Source organism: Cyprinus carpio, chromosome A9, assembly GCF_018340385.1.
Source record: "Cyprinus carpio isolate SPL01 chromosome A9, ASM1834038v1, whole genome shotgun sequence".
Lineage (NCBI taxonomy): Eukaryota > Metazoa > Chordata > Actinopteri > Cypriniformes > Cyprinidae > Cyprinus > Cyprinus carpio.
Window position 1 is genome coordinate 7,902,302 of NC_056580.1, and position 22,960 is coordinate 7,925,261.

The window sequence follows — 22,960 nt, forward strand, 5'->3', positions numbered from 1 at the left end:
CAGGGATACCAAAAGTCATGTTCTGTTTGTACAGGTCGTCTACTAAGGTACTGACATGTTTCCATACAAACCAGCATTCGTACATAAGCACCTTTGAGGAAAAGTCCAAAAACGGTTACGGGAGCTTGTCAGAGTCACATCGGCAGTAATATCCATCCCTAGTAATGACTGTTTCATCTAAAGGTGTATTTGGAAAATTGTGCTCTTTAACCATTTGATATAAACCAGGCGTCTTCAAGTTTGTCAAGAGACGCAAGATGTACTCATTGGCCTAGGGTGAACAATGAATGTAGTCCAGAAGCTGATGGAAATGTTATGGACCTGTGATGTTACTGGTGATTTCCCTGAACCCTGACCTCTTCGTAAGGTCACAACCTGTGTGTGATGGTTGCCTCCTCTGATGGAGGGTAACCAAAGCACCAGAAAAAGCGTGAGGTGTAGCTGCTTCTCTGAACCTGAAGGAGGACTTTGTTCACAAAGCTAGACCTAGGAGGTCAACACAAAGACTTGTAAACTTTAAGGTCTGTCGCATCCATGTGTCCCGAGTGTTTGAGTTGGGACAGAACTGGCACTTTTTACACAACCCAGTCAACAGCAACCACATGTGGAGCGACCAGCACCAGGGTTTAAAACTAAAATATGGCCCACAATGTAGACTACTGCACACAGTTGAGATGTTTGCACAGCCCTCAGATAGCACTGATGAATTGCGATCAAAGCGACATGATGAGATCTTCCAAATGGTGTGATGTTTGGGACACTGCAAATGGGGTTCAACCCAAAGATGACTTTGTGTTTTCAAAGTTGGGCTTGGTAGTCTTCTGGGGCTTTATGTTATTTTGTCCCAGTTGGCCATTAGTAGGAGAGATGGCATGGAACAATTTTCCAAGGAACCTTTCATTCAAAGATGTGAAGAAAGAAACAAGAACAAACTGGGATGCCCTACTCTCCTGAGTCCAGAATCTGGCTCTGTTTAGAGGACGCCACCCCTATGTGAAGGGCAAAACATAAAAAGTGCCATCGGGCCTAAGGAGTGGGGTTTAACTGAGGTTTAACTCAGGGAGTCCACAATCTCTAGGGCGATGATTTCTTTCTGGGACTCTTGGTCTTCACTGTTAGGGTGGGTGAGGTATTTGTGTGGAGCCAAGCGTTCTGCCAGTCTGGTCGACCATCACAAACACTCCTCCGCCAGCACAATAATTCCTGCAGAGTGGCCCACTGATCCCCACATACACGTGACCTCTGGAGCACCTGAGAAAATGAAAGAAAGGTCATTTTTAGCATGGTGCATAATGGCTGTATCCTAAGCAGGGGTAGACAACCCTGCTTCTAGAGACCTTCATTTCTGCACAGTTCAGGTCCAACCCTGCTCCAAAAAACATGTCTGTTATTTTCAAGTAATTCTGAGCACCATGATTGGCTGGTTCAGGTGTGTTTGATTAGGGTTGGACTCTACATGATGGTAGCCCTACAGAAGCGGGGTTGGCTACCCCTGATCTAAGGTACTTACCAACAATTAATAGAATTCCAGTGATCCAAATTACAATTCCAATATAATTTAGATCATAAAAGTAAAATAACACTAGAGGTTAATGGGGTAATGCACAAAGCATCAGGAAATGAAATTTGTCCAGCATTTATGGAGTGGTGGTATGAGCGAAGGTATTGGTTCATTTAAGACATAAGAGTGCCCATGATATAAAAAAAAGGGAAAAAAAACCTGAACAAACTTTGTCATGATAAATCTATGAAATAAATCCAAACTTTGTCAGAAATCCTATATAATAATACAATTTATAAGGAGTAAAGTATTTTGTTATTTTTCTCTATTAGAAATAAATATATATACATAATATACATACACACAAAATTTTATACTGAACTAACTTTTTTTTTTCTTTTTTAATTAACAGTGACCTTTTTTTGGACAGTTACAGGGTGGAAGAGAAATAAAACACAAGGATAAAAAGGGTCTACAGTTGTAAAAAAAAAAAAAAAAAAAAAAACCTTTCCTGACAGCTGCTGCCGGATTCAACCAGAAACCCTGCCATACACACATACACAAAACCCACCCATTCATCTATCATACAAGCATAATCAATAAACAAATAAATCAATCCATCCCAATCATCTGCAGCTGGTAAATGCCACAAATGGTACAAGACCTCCCTGCTGTGCCTATGATCCAATCATGAGGGCTACAGGGTTGAAGGAAAGTCACATGGCTATAGTTTGGTCAAACAGAAAACCCCTGTCCACTTGCTCTTTCTCTCTAATAGGACACACGGCTGAGTCTGATGGGACAAAGTGACTGACAGCAGAACTGCATGGCTAAATGGACAGACTGCCATTTGTTATTACTGGTGAAGTTAATAAGTAAAGCTAACATAATCCTTACAAACAGTCTTTAGGACATAAAGTTGGAGCTTAGGATGTACAACACTGGGCTGTTAACCTGGATCAAACCCTCAACCTATTACTGTCCTTGAGTAAGGTTGTTCCAGGTGAAGCAACCCTATTGAAAGTGTTGGATATGTGTTGAATGTGCTAAAGAATATAACAAAAAATGGGGGTGGGGCATTCATCATCTGGGACATTCAGTTCTATAACAATCCAATGACAGAATATACAGTGATTAAGGCTTTGCAATTCAAATGAGATGAAATCTCTTGAGTTTTCCAAACAATAAGTATTCAAATCCATCTCAAATGATCAAATGATTTAAGAAGCAAATAGATGTATTTTATTATTATTATTATTATTATTATTATTATTAATTAGGAAACTGTTTTTAACTTAGCCGGTTCCCAATGAAACATTTCTCATTTTCATGTCAACTAAAATTTAAATTAAAATAATTCTAAAACCTATATAGACATATAAAAATAACAATTAAAAAATAAATAATAAAATAAAATGAAAACAGGACATATAAAAAAAAACAATTCTGCACTTCGCTAATTCCCTCATTTCATAACTATGTGAATGTACTATGTTTGCAAAGGCTTAAAGGAACTGTCCAGTAGTATATCACACTAGATCTGCTCAAGCCTTTATGAAGATATGGTAGCTGAGCATACAGTAGAGTGTGTTGTTAGACTATCTCGAATGATGCAACGGGATGCCCTAGCCTATTTTACCGCTCTGGTTGGCTCTGAGAGGGAACTCATCCGGAAACATGGTGAGAGTGTAGTGGTGATGTTACAGTACAGCAGAAGCGTATTCTAGTAACCCTACAGAGACGCGCACACCCACGTACTGCTCGAAAGTTCTGATCCATAATTTACACCTACATCACCTGACATCACTACGCTAGCAAAGCAGAAACACAAAGATGGCACACAGTGAACCGAACTAAACCGAACAAATCGTGTACACTCATTAAGACCCAGCACGACGTCTGTGTCAATCACTGTATTCACACCTGTAATGCTATCTGGACAGTCTACAAAGACACACACAAAGTACTTGGATCGCATGCTGCTATTCATATTCAAGCACAAAAACCATTATGTTTAACCTTGCATTATTTATGGGCTTCATCAAAGGGCACACATGCACGCTTAGAGATGTGGATACAGACAGGCGGGCTACATGACCACTTATACTCTAAATTTAGCCTAGCCTCACAAACCATTGGGGACATCCAGTTCTTTGACAATCAACTGACAGAATATTCAGTGATTCAGGTTTTGCAATTCAGATGAAATGGGGTCTCTGGAGGTTTCCAAACAAGAAACGGCTCCCATTGCAGTTCGTGTTAAGTGCGTACTATACATAAAAAAAAATGTGCCAGTAAAAATCATTAAAAAAATTCAAATGATTTCAGAAGCAAATATATAGACATACTGTATTTTCACAGGATATATACAATTTATAATTACTCATTTAGTAACTCTATCTTTTGATTTTTTAAGCAAAACTTTGCCAGTATGTAAAGAAAGAAAGAAAGAAAGAAAGAAATGTAACTCTAATCTCCTCTTGAAGAAAGAAAAGAAAGAAAGAAAGAAAGAAAGAAAGAAAGAAAGAAAGAAAGAAAGAAAGAAAGATATCTTCACTTACTTTACCTTTGGATTTTTTATTTTTTATTTTATGACATTTTAATGATATTTCTACTGCAAAACAAGACCAAAATACTGACAGCTCTCATTTCAACTGCATGCAATTTAAAAATCCCAAAACAACACACTAACAGCATGTGCCAAACCAAACAGACAAAACAAACAAACCTAATTTCTAAAATTTCGAAAGTAAACAAGTAAATAAGGGCAGATGGTCAGTAGGTTCAGAAGAAGGGGAGGACACATGGAAATATCCTGTCCCTGGGGAGAGGGGCGGCCCGTGGCCTGACATTCAGCCCAGCTCACCTCTTCATGAGATATAGGGCTGGAACTCAATACGGGTCATGGCTGAATGTCAGTGTAGTGAAAGGTCAGCAGGGACATGTGAGGCTCATCACGGTCTTATCATCCATGAGGCGTCTGCACTGCATTAGCCTCCGCAACTACCAAAGTAATCTTGATACAAAGGTCAAAGGCCAGAGAATCATTATTAACACGCATATTATAGGATTTTCACTCTTCTGGGGCATTCGGCTCAACGTATAACTTGCTCTTTCCACTTCTATTGTCCTCTCTATTGTCCTTCATATGAGAGAGTATGTCTGCTATGTCTTATCTGTGCTGTATACGGCAACACTGGATACTATTCATTTTAAGGTGGCAGTAATGGCAACTGATAAAATGGCTTTTCATGGCTTATATGCTTTTCAGCCTTTCTCAAATGGCTTTAGGGTCTACTACAGACAGCAGTGGTTTTTAACTGGTGGGACACAAGCTAAAACGTGTCACAGGTCTTTTCTAATAGGATCATGAAGCAAACAATCAAATGCAACTCTCCATTTAATAATTTGAGATGTTGAAATAAACAGGCTTATTAACCTTTAAAAGGAAGGAAATAAATTTGTCCAATCAAATTTCCAATGAAATCAGAGCTAGTCAGATCAGGGCCGTCCTTAGGGCAGCGAACGGACCGAGGGGGAACCTGCATCCATCCCCCACCCACCCCCGGAATGCGATCGCGAATCAACCTTGCACCGAGACCCGCGTTTCAGATACTCCATGTTACCTGCAAGAATATCATTGTACTACCATGGTGAGTGTCCAAAATATAATACCATACCAGTATTGAGGTTTCAAGTCCAAAAATGGCATATGGCTGCAAAATAGTAACAAAAAGCACCCAGATAGAATCTAAGGATTTTTTCTGTCTTTTCTGACGAATGAATTTAAATATGTAAATGATGGCGCCGAGTACACTAAAGCCTTAGCGATATCTGACTGCATTATAAGATTAGCCATAATATTTAGTCAGCAAACATGGAAGGGTTTGTTCAATTCTATGGATTGTAGATGTTCAAGTTCTGATTCTGTTCAAGTTCTGTGAGTTTCATGCACATTTAGGCCTGTTTATTCATCATATTTTTACTGCCAGTTCTTCTCAAACTGTTTTGGCTTCCATCATTTTGCTCTCTATTCTTCAAACTGTTTTGGTGTTTAATTCATAAAGGAACATCATAAGCCAGACTGGGAATACAGCTGTCCGAACACTCTCTGAGGAACCCAGAGCCATCTCATGATGCCTTCATTTTCAAAGCTGATGGAAATCCTTGGTCTGAAAGTCTTCCATTGAATCAACTAGCAAACTGTGCTCATTGAAGATTAGCTTAAACACAAGCAAAGGACCAATCGGCCAAGTGCTGGGGTTCAACTGGTAAGCAGACGCAGTGAATGGAGCAGTATTGGGAGAGGGTCATGTGCAAAGCTAGTCTGTTCTGATCTGAATACAACCACTGGAAAGAAGATGACACAGTCCTTCATCAGCCAGTTTGTTTTGATCAGACGCCACAGAACCTGATTGTACACACTCACAAAAGATGCAGAATGAATGTACTTGAAAGAACATAGCCTCACTGTGTTTAGATTCAAAACAAGGTCTTGAAGTCATCCAACAAAAGAAATCAATGTTAATGTGATGTCTCATGGAGGATGGTCACCCTGCACATGGTGAGAAAACAGATTAAAAAAAAAAAAAAAAAAAAGAAAATTCCTGTTGATATCAGATTAAAGCTATTCTCTTATGCACTTCAGCATCTTCAGAGAAACTCTTAAGCGTGTCTTAAGCAATTTCGCGCTCTCTCACGAATAAACATGAACATAAGATCCCCAGGCTTGGTGCATCAAGATTGAGTTCCTACGAGTTCAGCAGGACAGATAATTAATCAGACTAGACTCATGGTTAACCATAATCCTCTAACAAGCGCTCCTCAGCCATTTCTCTTCACGCTCCTGAAAAGCCTTCCGACCATCTGAGGACATTAAAAAGCTGTGAAAGGCATATCAAACCAGGTTGAGAGAGGACAAACCTAGAGAATCCTGATAATCGCATACAGGAAAATCCTTTAGGATTATTATAATAATAGCTTACAGGCATGAAGTTAAAGGACATCTGAGGTAAGGTGGAGCTCAAGGATAACAGTGAATGGTTCATGATACTAACCACCACACAAATGGTCTTTTTAATATACAGTAAAATCATTTATTTTAAAGTATATCATTTCATATTAAAGCACAAAAGAAACGAGCATGTAATGCCGTAGTTATGTCATCAGTTAAGTCATTAAATTACCAAAAAGGCAATTAAAGCGGCCTTAAAACTGTGCATACAAGTATTTGTTATATACAAGTCACATTTTAGAAATGGTTTTCAAAACTGTCCTGGAGCAGCCCAGCACTGTCTCCCTCATCTAACACACCAATTCAACTCGTCATATATTTAAAAACTTTAATGTTTGAGTTTGAAATGCAAAGTATTACAGAAAATTGCACCATGATCCTCAAATGAGTTACTTACTAGTTCTCACTGGTTTTTAATTGGTGTGGAATGGTTTGAAGATGTTCCTTTTTCGCTATCAATAATTGTACTTGTGGCCATCCCTGGCATATATCCATCTGTATCATTTACACAGTTTCCTCTGGCCATATGTGTGGCACATGTGAACATTTGTTTGTGGTTGAAATATAAAAAAACAAGAGCCACTGATTCAGTGCAGAGACGTGGTGCTGCTCCACACTCTCTATAAGGCATGATTCAGCAGGTAAAAATAAACTGATCGAGGACAAACTCCACAAAATCAATAAGCAAAACTTAGGAAGGACAGAGTATAAAAGGAAAAGGATTGAATGAAGGATCAAGAAAAGAGCAGGGTCACCATGTTTGCAGCAACAAAAGAAGAGCCAGTGATGAGGAATGGAGGAATTTCAACAAAAACTGCAGCTCATTTTTAAGTGAACTGAGACTTGACTGTAATACTGCGTCTGTCTCCAATCTGACACAGTCAGAAGGAAGCATGTGTGAACAACAAGCTACATTACATGCTGTGCGGTAGATCATTTACAGTACACTTAATCCTCAATAATATTGCATTTACAGGAATAGTTCACCCACAAAATAAAGTTCTGCCTCTATTTACTCATCGCCATGTCAGTTTCAGCTTATATGCTGTTATTTTTTCTGTTGAACACACAAGGTGGGACTACTTTAATGATGTTTTTAGGTACTTTTTGCTATTTATTGGTGGGTGGCAGGAATGCAGCCATCTGCATTCTTCAAAATTAAAATTTTTTTGTTCCTCAGAAGAAAGACAGGTTTTTAACAACATAATACAATGAGTAAATTATGATAAGTCTTCAATTTTAGATGAACTATTTCTTAAATACTGATTACCGCAACAGCATTATCCCACACATCCCACACACTTCCCTACTGCTTTGCAAGTGTAAGTCCTAGATGATGCAGAGCTGCAGTTTCTTTCAATAGCATGGGAAGCAAAAAAAGGGAAACGTAAAAGACGGGAATTGCAAGGTGAAGGGCAGTCAGTGAGGTACTGTGCTATAGACCAGACTCACCCCATCCCTACACAGGCCTGAGGGCTCATTCAGGCCCCCAGCCTACAGCGCCGCCCCTGCACCGAAGGGCGAGAAGTTGAGGTGACCCCTCTGGAAGAGAGGAGAAAAAGACACAGAGAGAACATTCAAAACACATACAGCATTTCTTACATTCTTTCCACAACATGAAATCCTGTGCTCAATACATATGATTACCTGTAGCTGATGTGCAGAAGTTATTGAAAGCCTAGAAGACTAATCATAAAAAGACTGGATGATATGACTGTATAAGTACAAGGTTGCTTTGATTCAGTAGGCATACTTTGCATCAAGATTCACTAAATTTTAGTGGCTCCAAAAATGTATTTGGACACTAAAGTCATTAGTTTAGTTTAGTTTAGTTTTAGTTTTAGGGCCCTTTAGTGGCTCCAAAAATGTATTTGGACACTAAAGTCACATTGCATTCCTACATTGCTGGCCCTGTATCGATAATGTGGCACGTGTGCAGCAGTGGATCGTGCTTAATTTGAATACAAGAATAACATTTAAAATTGAGTAGAAAAGTGTGAGGATGAATATGAATAGAGCATAATATATAGGGTACAACAAGGTTTAATCAAGCCGCAGAGGAACACAATCGGGGTTGCCTGATATAAAGAGACGTATTTAAAAACAAAATAACAAAATATAAAATCACTATTATAAAAACAGCTAATTGTTGAGAAAGATAATGTAGCTAATGAGCGATTAAGACCAGCTCCTTGTTGAGAAAGATAATGTAGCTAATGAGCGATTAAGCTATTTAGTTGATAAAACTGCGGGGTGGTGCTAGAAAGTTCGTTCCTGAATGTCTAAGGCCACAACGTGATCTGTGTGCATAAACTTGTGCATGAGACACAGTGAAGACAGTGCATTAGTTTAGAACTGTTTTTTTTTATATAGTATAGAGAGAGTGTGTTAATTTGTGCAATGATAACCTACCAGCAATGTAAATAATTTTTTTATATATTAGAATGGGTAAATTACAGTATAAATTTATTAGAACGAGTACATTATTATTTATGGGCTTAAAAACAAGATGCAAACAGTCAGAATACCTGGTGGGGAGTGCCCAACGTAAGTATGAAAACACACATGCCATTACCTATATTGTACTGTGGTACAGTTATGGAGGTAAAGGAAGTTTGAAGTCTGCACACTGAAAATTGCCTGCTCCAGAAGAATGTAATCAGCAACGTTTCACCTTAGTTAGTGCGGTGTTTAATAAACAGCTGTTTTACTAAATTCTGTTGAGGGTAATTTCAGTGCAGTCCCATATCATGATATGTATCGTATATATGACTTTTGCTTACTGAACTATTCACAGCCCTACAAATATATGCATAAAAAAATTTAAAAAATAAATATCCATTAAATGAGTTCCACATTAGGCTTTGAGCATGCAAAGTTACATTCGAAACAACTTTTAAAACAACACTACATACATAAGAAATATAATCTATAATCATATATATATCATATATATAGAATAGATTTCTATATAGGATAATGTGGCAGTTGCTGGGCATTTATAAAAATTTTCAATCGCGAAAGATATCACAGCATTTCTGTGATTAATTAATAAAAACAATATAATTAATGCACAATTTATGGTTTTCTAAAAATGCATTCAAAAGTTTGTGGAACATTTTGCACTTTTTTTATTTCAATCAGCATATTAGAATGATTTCTGAAGTGATAATGTGGCACTAGACTTTTATATAGTGAAAAACAAAAAAAAAAAAAACCTTTGCATCGCTAAAATATTTGCAATTTTAATATATTAAATGTGAAAAACATTTATTTTAAAATATAATTAAAAATAATATAATTATGTGTGTTTTTGCCATCTTTCTTTACAATAGATGCTACTTGGTGTTGGTATTTAATTTATGCAATGGCAATCATCCTTTTAATGTCTGAAGTGTCCAAATACTTCTTGGGATCACTACAGTCAGTTGTGCATCTGATCCGAGGGATCTCCACATCTCAGTCAGCATCTACAGGACTGCGTGATACACAGCAGCTCTGTCAGAAGAGATGACCTCTTCAGACCTTATCGCATACAGACACAGAGCAAGAATACTCTATTACCAGAGTGCCAGTCTGGGAACACTTCATTCCTCCAGCTGTCATTTTCTAAGCAATCTTTGGCACCCGCCGGATCTGAATGCTGATAAGGCCTGATTGTGCTCGTCTCATTCTCGCTCTCAGTCGCAATCTCCGGCGAAACCAAGCTGATCAATAATTAAACATCATGATCTTCCGCATGTTATGAGACATTACGATGTGGATCAATAAGGAGAGGACGGACCAGATGAGAGGAGGAGTGAGATACAGAGAGCAGAGATGGGGAAATATGAGGCAGGCGTGTGCTAATACATGTTAAGGGGAATTAAAAGGCTGTTTCCTGCTTCCGAGTGCCATAAGGACATTAAGAGGTAGAGCGTCCCTTTGAGGATAACCTCTGGTGGGGTTACATTTGAGTGATGGGAGCACATCATCACTGCCATCTGTTTTTCCTCAAGTCAGACCTTAGATAAAAGGACTTGGATTTACTGGCACACATCGGCTCTTATGTTGTTTGACGCCACATCGATAAATACGTTAAGACTTAGATGGTGGACATGATGTTTTAGCATCAGTTTGTTCAATGTTTTGTTATGAGAGCGCATCTGGCACAGCATGGCAAATTTGAAACTTCAGTGTAAAGTTACCAGAGGTCTGAGTATTTGTAGTGAGTGAGTATATACTTTAGTTGATGTGGTTTAAAAGGTTAGCGTCCAGTTTCAGAGAGCACTAGCGTGTAGGTCACTTCCCTCTGCAGGGGGCTTTTCTGTCGTTTTGAATATTTAATTATTCGGTAGAATAATTTAAGTTTTATTTATGGCGTAGAAGGCAGCCCTGTGTCTGTACAAGACATGTAGACATGCATCTATGCATCTTTTCTGCATCCACTTCCTGGTTTCTATGCGGTCCTGTGACCTTGACCCCTATCATGTGGCACAGGCCGGAAAACCGAGGACAGAATAGGATCCGGTAAGCAGAGAGTCATTCAATGCTTCTTGAGGTACAAAGCATCTCGGGTATCACTAGTGAAATTCAAAATGCTTCTACCCTGTTACCTTACTATAATACAACATATATATTTGATACATATTGATATTCATATAATAATGTGACAGCTCGGTCTTGCTAGATGATATGAAACAAAATATATCGTCTGCATAAAATAATGGAGATATTTGCATAATATCTGATGTGACGTGATAACATCTTGTACATGGTATATGCGCAGCGACTCCCAGCTACTATCTCTGTCTATATATATATATATATATATTATATCTACATATATCATATATACACATACGTATATACATACATATATATATATATATATATATATATATATATATATATATATATATATATATATATATATATATATGTATTTTATATGTATACTATAGTATATATATATATATATATATATATATATATATATATATATATATATATATATATCTATATATATATACATATATATATATATATATATATATATATATATAGTATATATATATATATATATATATATACAATATATATATATATATATATATATATATATATATATATATATATATATATAAAGATTTCAATTCCAAAAATGTTTATTAATCAGAAAAAATAATAAATTATAAAAAATCATAACACCACACACCACAATTAAAAATTAAAAATAAAAAAAAAAAATAAAAATATAAAAAAATATATATAAAATATAAATAATTACTATTTAATTTATTTTAAATGGTAATTTAACAATTTACTGTTTAATTTATTTTTGAAATGGTAATAATATCAAACTACAATAATACCATTTTTGTTTATTGTGTTGTTTATTTTGATCAAAATAAACTTTCAATCAATTTCAGTCAAACTACAATATAATACCATACTTTTGACATAAATAATAATAAATATTTCTATCAGTAATAAAATAATGTTATATATATCTTTTTTATTGTAGGGTAATAATGTAATTCAAATATTTCAAATATACTGACACAGAAAACAGCTATTTTAAACTGTACTAATAATTGTAGTAATAATTATTGTTTTACTGTATTTTTTATCAAATATATTCAGCCTTGGTGAGCATAAGAGACTTCTTTCAAAAATCTTTTCAAATCCAAACTTTTGAACAGTAGTGTGCATATTTAAATTACTTGTGAATATTGCATTAAAAGCAGCTTGTGATGTCATAATTCTGAATTCAGTGTTAGAATGTGTTCCCAAAATTTATTAGGCTTGTAAACAGAGCAGACATGACACAACATGTTTATTTGTAGGCAGGTTTTTGTAGTAATAGTCCATTACGTCGCCGTTTGGCTCTCATGTACGGACACAAGAACAAGCACTCTTTTGGTGTCAGAAGAGGTGTCATCCAAGTCAGCGGGACAGTTTGCTGTTTTCATGATGATACCATTCTGATATAATATTTTCTTATTCACTGTATGTTCTATACCCAGGGTAAAATATCAACAGTGTAAATATCTGAGGTACTGTCAGTCAACCAATGAGGTGATGCAGCTGTCACTCAGATTATCGCTGTATCGAAACCTCTTTCTCTCAGCCTGTATGCTTTGTCGGGACCCCGTCTATGCAACCTACATAGGCATCTCACTACGTTTTGGAACATAGCCACATTCACTCAGATGATGATACAGTTATGCGAGCCGGCACAGTCTGTTGTAGGTCTTTCTACAAAGCACATAAGCTTATAAAATGAGCTTTTGACTGCCATAAATCAAAGAATTCTCTCTTTGCTGTCAGCAGGTGACAGTGCCATATATCTGTCCCCAATCCCATCATCCTAACAGATGGTGTCTGCTCTAGCTATGGCTGTGTGTGCGTACGTGCACTCTTGTATGCATACGTATTGTCTTTTTAAATGTAACTACCAATGTCACGTACTGCATGTTTGGCTATGGCTTCCTTATTCCTAATATGGTCTTTCTGTTAGTGATTGAACGTCACATACATTGTATTCTGATCAATGTGTTCATGCCATGCCACCGATGTCACGGTCAAAGCTATCTATAAGCAAGACATTTAGGAAGATTCAGCCTTGATTCATTGAAGCTTTTTATCTGGCAGCCATTGGCGATCATCCATTTATTATTTAAGGTCAAGGTCATATATATTTATCATTTAATACAAGATTATGTAAAGACAGGAGTTAAACCATTGATGTTTCATGTGTTTGTTGAAAAAAGCCTATCACAAACAGCATGTAAATTAGTCTTCCTTTAACAGCAGTTGCCTCTTTTATTTCTAGAAGTCATATTTGGATATATCACACCAGAGAGTGAAAAATAAATGTAAAGATAGACAGAACGTAATTTAGTTGGATGGGATAGGAATCGTAAGGAATTTAACAACTGTAATCCTATTCTGGTATATTATGAAGGGCCAGATTAGATGAATTAAAAATTACAGGAAATAATTAGATGAAATATGAATATAAATGTATTAATCCTGAATATAACGTTGTAATGCTAAATATATAAATGTTTTAATTAATTTTATATTTTTGTAAATCTGAATATACATTCATAAATCTGAAAATTTAAATGCAAATCTTTTTTTTTTTTCCTGAACTTATATAGTTACAGTTAACAATGCAGGTGTATAACTATATTCATACATTCAGATATATTATAAATTCTATATTATTATTATACATATAGATTTATTCAGATTTAAAAATAAATCAAATTTACATTCAGGTACTTTTTTAAAGATTTTTTTAAGAATAAATTTACTTGTAACATTAATAATAATAATAATATAATAATAATAATAATAATAATAATAATTGATAATAATAATAATAATTGATAATAATAATTTATCATGGTAAATTTCCAAATATCACTGTACCAAAAATGTACCATGGTATTACAGCCATGTTTAAAAAAAACACTTGGCTTGAGTATTATAATAAAAACAGACGAGAATAAGTATTCTGGTACTGTTAAGAGAGCAATACAGAGAACAGAGACTCATACTGTAGTGTTATTGAGGTAGAAAGCTCCAAGAGAACCCTCATTAAGTTTTAAAGTTTAGTGAGGGTAACCCTGCTTTCAGGACACACAGTGAGATCCTGAGAAGCACAGAGGGCACACACTGATCTTTCCTGCGGAGGAGAACAGGGCTGGAGCACCACCCCTCTCCTCTAATGCACCTCTGAATACGATCTCCAGATAAGCCTTCACTCATTTCATTTGGCAGAGTGCTGAGTCTGGGATGACATAGGACCCGCTCTCACTTTCATTACCCATGATTACATCTGCCATTCGGGGTCACTGGAGACCTTCTTCCAATGGAAGAGTGAATGACAGATGCCACAACAGAGCATGTGCATGTGAGTGTGGGTTTGTGTAAAGGCCTTACCTGAGTGTGGTGGCTGTCCATGTGCCTGTGTAACACCGGGGTACTGGACGCATTTGACTTTGGATGTCCCTCGTCTTCCAATGTCCCTATTGAGAGAGAAATATCCGAATGTTAAATGCAACATCCTTCATGCATGTTCTACAATATGTTGCTTTGCTGTGCACTGTAATCACATAATGCGAACACTGTATGGAATTTCCTACTTTTTTCTCCTACATACAGTATGTCTGTTATTCAGCATTTACCACTTGTATTCAAACTTTGTTTTGTATAGAATTTCAGCTTTAGGTTTATGCTCTATATGTTTGTTTTAGTTTTGTTTTTGAAATTATGTGACCATCAGATTCAGTGCTTTGGCTGCTTTCCAAGTTTAAAATAGATCTGAAGTTATAGAGTTGAATATATAAATGTAGATTGTGAATATATAGATCAACTTCTAAATGTAAACAGTTATAGGTCTGAAAATAAAAATGCTAATCTGAATCTATAGTAGTATGATGAGAATATATATATATATATAGATAATATATATATATTATAATTATTTTGGCAAGACGTGCATAAAGTCTATATAAATTCATATATTTGTGATGTGACTGAATAATTTTCATGAAAACTGGTTTATTTGCAAATTATTTTTGTAATAATATTTTTTAATTACATGAGAAAAAGGGTATAAATAAATTATAATATTTAATTATTGTTATTAAAAGTAATTTTTACATACAATTATTATGATTATCTATATTAGTATTATTAATAATAAATTAATATGGGAATTTTAATGGAAAGTAGCTACTGTCTGAATGTTTAACAACAAGGATATAATTGTAATAATTTTATATGAATTCCAGCTGGTCTTGTTTCTTACATCTAATGTATTTGCATAATGGCTATAAATATACATAAATAAATAAAGGATAAGTAAATAAATAAATTATATATTATGTTTAAAGATGCCCAGCCCTATTTTTGAGTTTGTGTGATTTGCCTTGGTTCACATTTTTATCCTAAGCTTTAAACATGCAATTACATACCACTGATGAATTATTTTGTGGTTAACGAATGGGACCCAGTGTTTGGTGTCCAGTTTGAACAAGCTTCATCACCCTAAACCTCTTGTGCCATTACCATTGGAGATCTGGTTGCCATTCTCAACGGGTGCTGGGTTTGACGAGCTGGGTGAGGTGTGGTTGTTGGCATTTTTGTCCTGTAACTGTGCTGATGGAGAGATGGGGCCTTGATCCTCTTGACCTGGCAGGTTGATGTTGGAATTTGAGAGTCCTATTGAATAGAAATGAATAAAAATATTCAATAAATACATTGATTCACATCAAGACAATGTGTAACCTATGCTTCGGCACCACATAAGGCCCCACAGACCATCTAACAGTGACCATCGTCCTATGTGTTCCCAGTTTATGACAAATAAAGGTGACGACGTGACTTGCAAGTTAACACCTGCCACATTGAGTCACAAACATATCTGCAGGGGCAGCTGCTCCGGCCAGGAATTGTGGGAATGGTTGAGTCTAGCAATGACGTTGAAGGCAGAGTGAGCGGAAGCACGAGGGGATGTTTAAGCCTCATGGCATGTGTGTATGCTTGGATCTGACCACCACAGGGATGGATATAGCACAGGGGTCAGTTGCCCCTTTAAACCCCTGTTAAAAGCCCTGTTTCCATTACAGCATGCTCTCACTCATGTCATGAGCATCTGACTTCACAGCCACCATCTGGGGTTATCAGAGATTCATTAACTGCAGCTTTGTGTCTGGGACCCCTACTGACACTACCTTATACATTCACATGAGGAAAACAGTCACATTGCATTACACTTGAGATCGGCTATTGTGTTTATATGTATCTACTGATGTGTAATTGGGTTTGTCTTCCTTTTAAATTAGGTATTTCATTTCGTTCTAAGTCTATAGGTCCAAAATTCTGAGCCCCCAAATAAAAATGCTACTGTTTTGCATTTCTATACACACATTTTTTCAACATACTATTGAAAAGTAAAATGATTTTCTGTTCTTGTGATGATCTGATTACAATTAAAAGGGAAAATCTTATTATTTTCGTAATTCACCTAAATATTTGTATAATTACAAAGCAGATTTTTCCTTTTTTCCATCATTACTCCAGTCTTTAGTGTCACATGATCCTACAGAAATCATTCTAATATGCTGATTTGCTGCTCAAGAAAAATTTCTTCGTATTATCGATGTTGAAAACAGTTGTGCTGCTTAATATTTATGTGAAAACCATGATGCAGTTTTTCAGGTTTCTTTGATAAATAGAAAGTTTAAAAGAACGGCATTTATTTGAACATTATACATCTCAATTTAATGAAGTCAATGAATTAATGTATAATGAAATTAAAGTATTTAAAAAAATCTTACCCTAAACTTTTGAATGTTTAACTTCAGTGTAACTATCAGGGATCAAACTTGAAAAAGAAAATGAAATTAAACAGGAAACACCTGTCGATCAAGATGACTGACAGTCATAGAGAGTATATAATAAAGAAACAGTTGGGACAGTTGTGTTGTAGACATGCTTTGAAATATTTTCAAGCATGACACAAACACTATGACAGTTTAATGTTTGTTCATTTCACACACACAGGTGTGAACATGTACAGTAATACAAGAAGTAATTTCCTCTGCTCTGGAGTGTTGCTGAGTGTGTCCTAAGATGCGTGCACACACACACACACACACACACACACACACACACACATACACCCATAGTACTCTGGGGATTCTAACACATTGCAGCGATTCACATCAGTCAGCAGAGCGGGATACTTTGATATTTAATATTTCATAGCTACATCATCTCTTGTCCATGTAATATTTATGTGACTGCAGCTAATACCCTCTCTGCCCTTTACAATAAACTGAATCAAGACAGAGTAAAAAAAAATAAATAAAAATAAATAAATTAAATATAATAATAAATATAATAATATTTCTTTAATGCTTTTATACATGCAACTAATAATTAAAGCTCAATCAAAGTGTCCGATTGTTGAAATTATTTAAAATACACAAAAACCACAAAAATATCTCAATCTTTCTTTGCAATCAAAGTGTCCGATTGTTGAAATGAGTTTAGATCCACATATAGTTTAAAAATATCTGCTTCTTCTGATTGATGCAATTAGTCATAGTGGTTGCCAAGTTAACTGTATTGATCCTTCATGGTCTTGGTGATGGATACAAACAGAATGCAGACAGCTGATTCTCAGCCCCAGAAAGGAAAATCGTAAACAGCTCAACAAAAACTGACATTTATGGTTAGATGCAACCAATTGTGCAAGTGGACTAAAATATTGAGATGAGACTTGTCAGTTGCACATTTGTGAAACCACATTCAAGTTCTTACAAGCACATATGGGTCAGGGTCATAGGGGATCCATGCTCATAAATCCATGTTGGGAGTAGATGTACACAAAAGCATCTTTAATTAAATACAAAGGTTAGGAGAAGAGGCGGGGCAAACTGTGTTAGAGACAGCATGTGAACTCAATCGGTACACACACTCAACATCCTCCCTTGGAACGTCCCCTCGTCAAATTCTTTTTTCAGTGTGACATTTAACACTTGCTCTTTTCCTTAAATGGGCATGTACTTAATGTGCATTATATATTAGTTTCTCCACGGTAGGGTGAACAAGCATTTCTTTGGACCATAATCAATTAAAAAAAATAAAATTAAAAAAATTTGCCAGAACACCATTCCAGATTATTCGGGCCCAGTTCAACCTTTGGGCTTATGGTGTAGAAGCATTTAAGGGCAGTTGTTGGATCAGGTTGTTGTCATGTTGTAACTAAACTGATCCAGAGCAGATGCACAATACAGCCTAAACCTCCATCATACATAAACACTTTGCCTGCATCGGAATAGATTTCGGAGAGAGAGCAAACTGCAGTTTTTATTGTAAGTCTGTTTTTTCAGCATTGACCTCACTGTTTTTGACAAACACAAGCACGGCACTGGATGAGTCAAGAAAAAACATACTAATCAGGATGTGCCTTTCAGTAACTACATATATGAAATGACATTTAACCAAAAGAGTGCTGAGAAAGTTTCTATAATTTGACCAGACTATTTTAATGCTCCTGCAGCAAATTAAGCATAATCATGTGTCCTGGCTATAAAAAAATCTGTGATTCATGTGTCTGGAGCATGTAATGCAAGTTTAAAAGGACAGTTCACACACAAATGAAAATGCGTAATTATTTACTCACCCTCATGTCGTTCTAAATCTGTATGACTGTCTTTCTACAGTGAAATGCAAAATATGATATTTTAAAGTAGTCTCTATCTTTTTATTTTTACAGTGAAAGTCAGTTGTTTATGTTGTTTTGGACAAAAACAGTAGAAACATTCTTCAAACTCTGTTCTACTGTGTTCCACAGAAGAAAGGAAGTTATACAGGTTTAGAACAACATGATAGTGGGTAAGTGATGATAGAATGCATTTTTGGGTGAGCCATTTAGTTCAATATTAAAACACTTTCTCAAAAACTAACTTGATGTTTCAGACAACTGTAAGTAGGCAATTTGTAAACTGATTTCAGCAAAACGTAGAAATACTGTCACTCTGTGGTGCTTTCAACAACGTTTTTTTGGACTGAAAAGCCTGACGTGGTCCAACACTGGCTCAACTAAAGAAAGTGGTGCTTGTAGTGCTTGAGAGACCTGACTGGTCACTCATTATTATGCAATTCTGTTTGGTGGCGCAAATGGCACTGGAAGTCCTTATAACACCTTTATAACACAAGAACCCAAACACGTGCACAGACTCTTACTCACCGCTGTCACGGATCTTTCTCCCAGTGGTGGACTTGCGGAGCAGGCTGCGCCCTGAGCTGAAAAGGGTGTTGAGCTCATCCAGAGGGCTGGTGAGGGATCTCCCATTGGCAGGATTGAAGAGCAGAGGTGAGGAGGAGCAGGAATGAGATCTGCGGGGCTCTGGCCGTGAGGTCTTTACTGGGGAGAAGGGAGGCTTGGAACTGCTTGGGGGTGTCTCTGCCAAACCGTGCCCTATTTTATGGGGGACTTTGGGGGAATCGGTGGTAGCCACAGAAGCTGCACGTGTCAGGGCAAAGAAGTTTGGTTCAGGGGGGAAGGGGAAGTGGGATGGGGGGCGGTAAGGAGGTGGAAGTGCTGCCGAAGGGGGAGGAGGAGTCAAGGGCGGCGTGGACTTGTCTGGCATTAAGACAGAAAGACTCGGTGAGGAGTCAGCTCTTTGACGGGTGTACTGGGGTGAGAGTGGGCTGCCCCCATCCTGGCTGGTATAGTTGAGGTTGGTCTCGAACACAGGCAGCTTCTTCACCTCCAGGGGGGTGAGGGGGGACTCATCCGAGGCCGGAGAGCAGGTGACAGGGGACGGGGGGAAGACTAGAAGTGGGGGACGGTGTTGAAGGAGGTTAGGGAATGGAGCTGGAATGTCACATGCAGTCCCATCCTTGCCCTGCTGCTTTACTCCGATAGTGCCAGAGTGATCCATCAAGGTCACGGGCCTCTTGACTTCCAGCCCTGGGGCAGGTAGGGTAGCGGTAGTGGGATTGACAGTTTCAGGCTTGGCCACAGGAGCTGACCCCACCTCGTCAGTTGGGAAGTATTTCATTTCCTCGTATACCGCCTCTCCCATCTCTGGACTGTGGGAGTCAGCCAGGCTAAGGGTTCGTGAGGCCCCCACCATCTCGATATACACATCCTCCTCATCCTGACAGGGGTAGAGGCTTAGCACAGACAAATGGGGGCCATCCGCAGATGCTGCTCGCTGGATGAGGCCCAAGCAGTGGCCGCCTCGTACCAGGCTGACAATTTTCATGTCCGTGGGGCGTGCAGGGGAAGGTACAGATATCTCCTCATAAGAACCCGTCAGTTTGGTATTAGGGCTGCGTTTGGGCTTGGGGGGTGGGATCTTCTTCATGGTGCTGTAGTCATCACTGTGAGGGCGTGGTTTAGAGAGAGCTGGAGGTGTAGTTGGATGATGGATGAGATTGGAAGGAAAGGGAAAATATGTTTAGTGGAATGCCAGGAACAATTCTCAATACTGAGATAAATTAAGACATTGTGTTCTGTGTTGTATGAAAGATGGACATTATATGGCCAAAAGTATGTGGACATATGAACACCACACCTACATTATATTTACATTCAATCTACACTGCATTAACGTTTATTATTTCGAAATCATTGTCATTAATAGTGAGCTGGTAGTCCCTAATTCCTCTTGCAACCTTCTGGAAAGATTTTCCACTAGATGTTGGAATAGAGATACAGGGATTTCTCCAGTTCTGACACAACAGCATAAGTGAGGTTAGACTTTGATGTTAGACGATGGGGTCTGGCTCTCAGTCAGTGTCCAATTCAACCGAAAGGCGTTCAGTAGGATTCAGGTTTAGGCTTTTTGTGGGTTAATACGTCATGCATAATACACTGAACAAAATTATAAACGCAACACTTTTGTTTTTGCCTCCATTTTTCATGAGCTGAACTCAAAAATCTAAGACTTTTCCTATATACACAAAAGGCCTATTTCTCAAAAATATTGTTCACAAATCTGTCTAAATCTGTGTTAGTGAGCACTTCTCCTTTGCCGAGATAATTCATCCACCTCACAGGTGTGGCATATCAAGATGCTGATTAGACAGCATGATTATTGCACAGATGTCCCTTAGGCTGGCCACAATAGTGCTCACTAACACAGATCAAGACAGATTTATGAAATAGGCCTTTTGTGTACATAGAAAAAGTCTTAGATCTTTGAGTTCATCCCATGAAAAATGGGGGCAAAAAACAAAAGTGTTGCGTTTATAATTTTGTTCAGTGTAGAAGAGGGTGTCCACATACTTCTGGACATGTAGTGGATGTTTGAGCTCATATTAATACGTACGATCAGAAGGAGAGAGCTGGGTTTTTGGTGGGCTTCCAGATGGAGAGGCTTGACCCTCAGCAGGGCTGTCTTTGGGTGCAATACTCAGCCCTGCACTCACTGCCTCGTATGATGCACTCAGACGTGTATTGGGGTCTCTTTTGGGTTTGGGAGGAGGTTGTTTTCGTGGGGAGGAGAGGCTCCCTCCATTCCCCTCCTCAGTGGAGTATGGCGCAGGCTGAAGGGCTGCTTTGATTGATGTCCCGATGCTGGAGTGTACCAAGCTGTCCATAACCAGGGGGAGAGGCACAGAGCTGGAGCGGAAATGCCGGATTGGTCTGTTCCCCCCACGGCCTGCCACATCGTTAACCCTTCCACTTTTTTCAACAGCCCTAAACAAAAGGATGAATAATCATAAGTTTTCTAGTGACGTTCCTGTCATTCATCATGACTGATATTACCCATGTATCTTTTCCCCCTGCCCAATCTAGCAAGTCATTATTCATTCATATGTTCATTCTTTCAATCTCACTCACTATCAGACTAGAAGCATATGTCCTGTCTCAATGTATGATGTGTAGTTAAGGTGCTAAGCAGCTGCCAAGTGTGAGAGGATCAGCCTCAACCTTCCTGAAATCAATATACCAATGTCAAGCTGTCCATTCATATCTGGACTAAGATTTCATTACACTACACTAACTGGAATGGGTGTTCCCTTAACAATAAACATAAATAAAACAAATTACTAGGCTTGTCAATGGATTAAAAACTGGTATCTTAATAATTACACAATAAGCAGATTTAATCAAATTCATTCACAAAGAATGGTAACTCAAGGTGGTCAGGAGGCACAAAGAAATGTGATCAAATAAAATCATATACACACATATGCACAAACAGCAAACCTGCACTTGGTTTTCAGCATTCATTAGTATTAAAGACTCAGAGACTTCTCATTTTCATTTCATCTCTTTCTCATTTTTTTCCACATGATACCAGTAAAATTTCAACAAATTATCATTTCATTAGGATTCTAAACTCTGATATACAGAACTAAAGCATGAAAAGATTATTTACATTGCTGATGGTTTAAGTCTAAGCTGATTCCTATAATACTCTAATGTGAAATGCACACTCTTGTTTTGATATTTACCCTATAATCAGGGCCTTCCATCTGTTGTTCTCACACAAAAGGCGATGGAGAGCTGGGGTGGATGGTATTCAGGGAACAGGGGGGTGGTGACGGGTTCCAGTGACTGAAAACCCTAAGGAGATTTCAGCAACCCAGAGTGGGGGGTGGGTCTTATCTCTCTCTGATTAGCGGTATGGACCTCCTCTTGACTCACTGATTGAGTTTGCCACATCTAGATTAGCTATGAAAGCCCCATCTCTCAATCACCTGCACCTCCCTCATTTGTGATGCTAAAAATTAATGTATGTGATAAATGTGTGTACAAGAGGCACATCCCCTTCATAGGAGCAGATGGACATATGCCGAATAATTGAGACACTGCTGATGACAATGGCCACCCAAATACACCTGTTTGTTTATGCTGTGTGAATAGATTTCCATTGCAGTCTTGTAAAAAAAAATGGTAATGATCAACACGTCCTTGG

General features: G+C 37.6%; 1 protein-coding gene across 1 annotated transcript in view; it reads right to left on the reverse strand.

Moving 5' to 3' along the window:
* The window catches only part of LOC109084896 (unconventional myosin-XVI-like), a 50,707-nt gene that overhangs the window by 4 nt on the left and 27,743 nt on the right, over positions 1–22,960 (reverse strand). The window contains 5 exon segments of the mRNA XM_042763078.1: positions 1–1,251; positions 14,451–14,536; positions 15,582–15,734; positions 19,273–20,439; positions 21,365–21,735. The exon segment at positions 1–1,251 is cut by the window's left edge and continues 4 nt beyond it. Coding sequence (XP_042619012.1) covers positions 1,075–1,251; positions 14,451–14,536; positions 15,582–15,734; positions 19,273–20,439; positions 21,365–21,735 — 1,954 coding nt within the window. The 3' untranslated portion in view covers positions 1–1,074.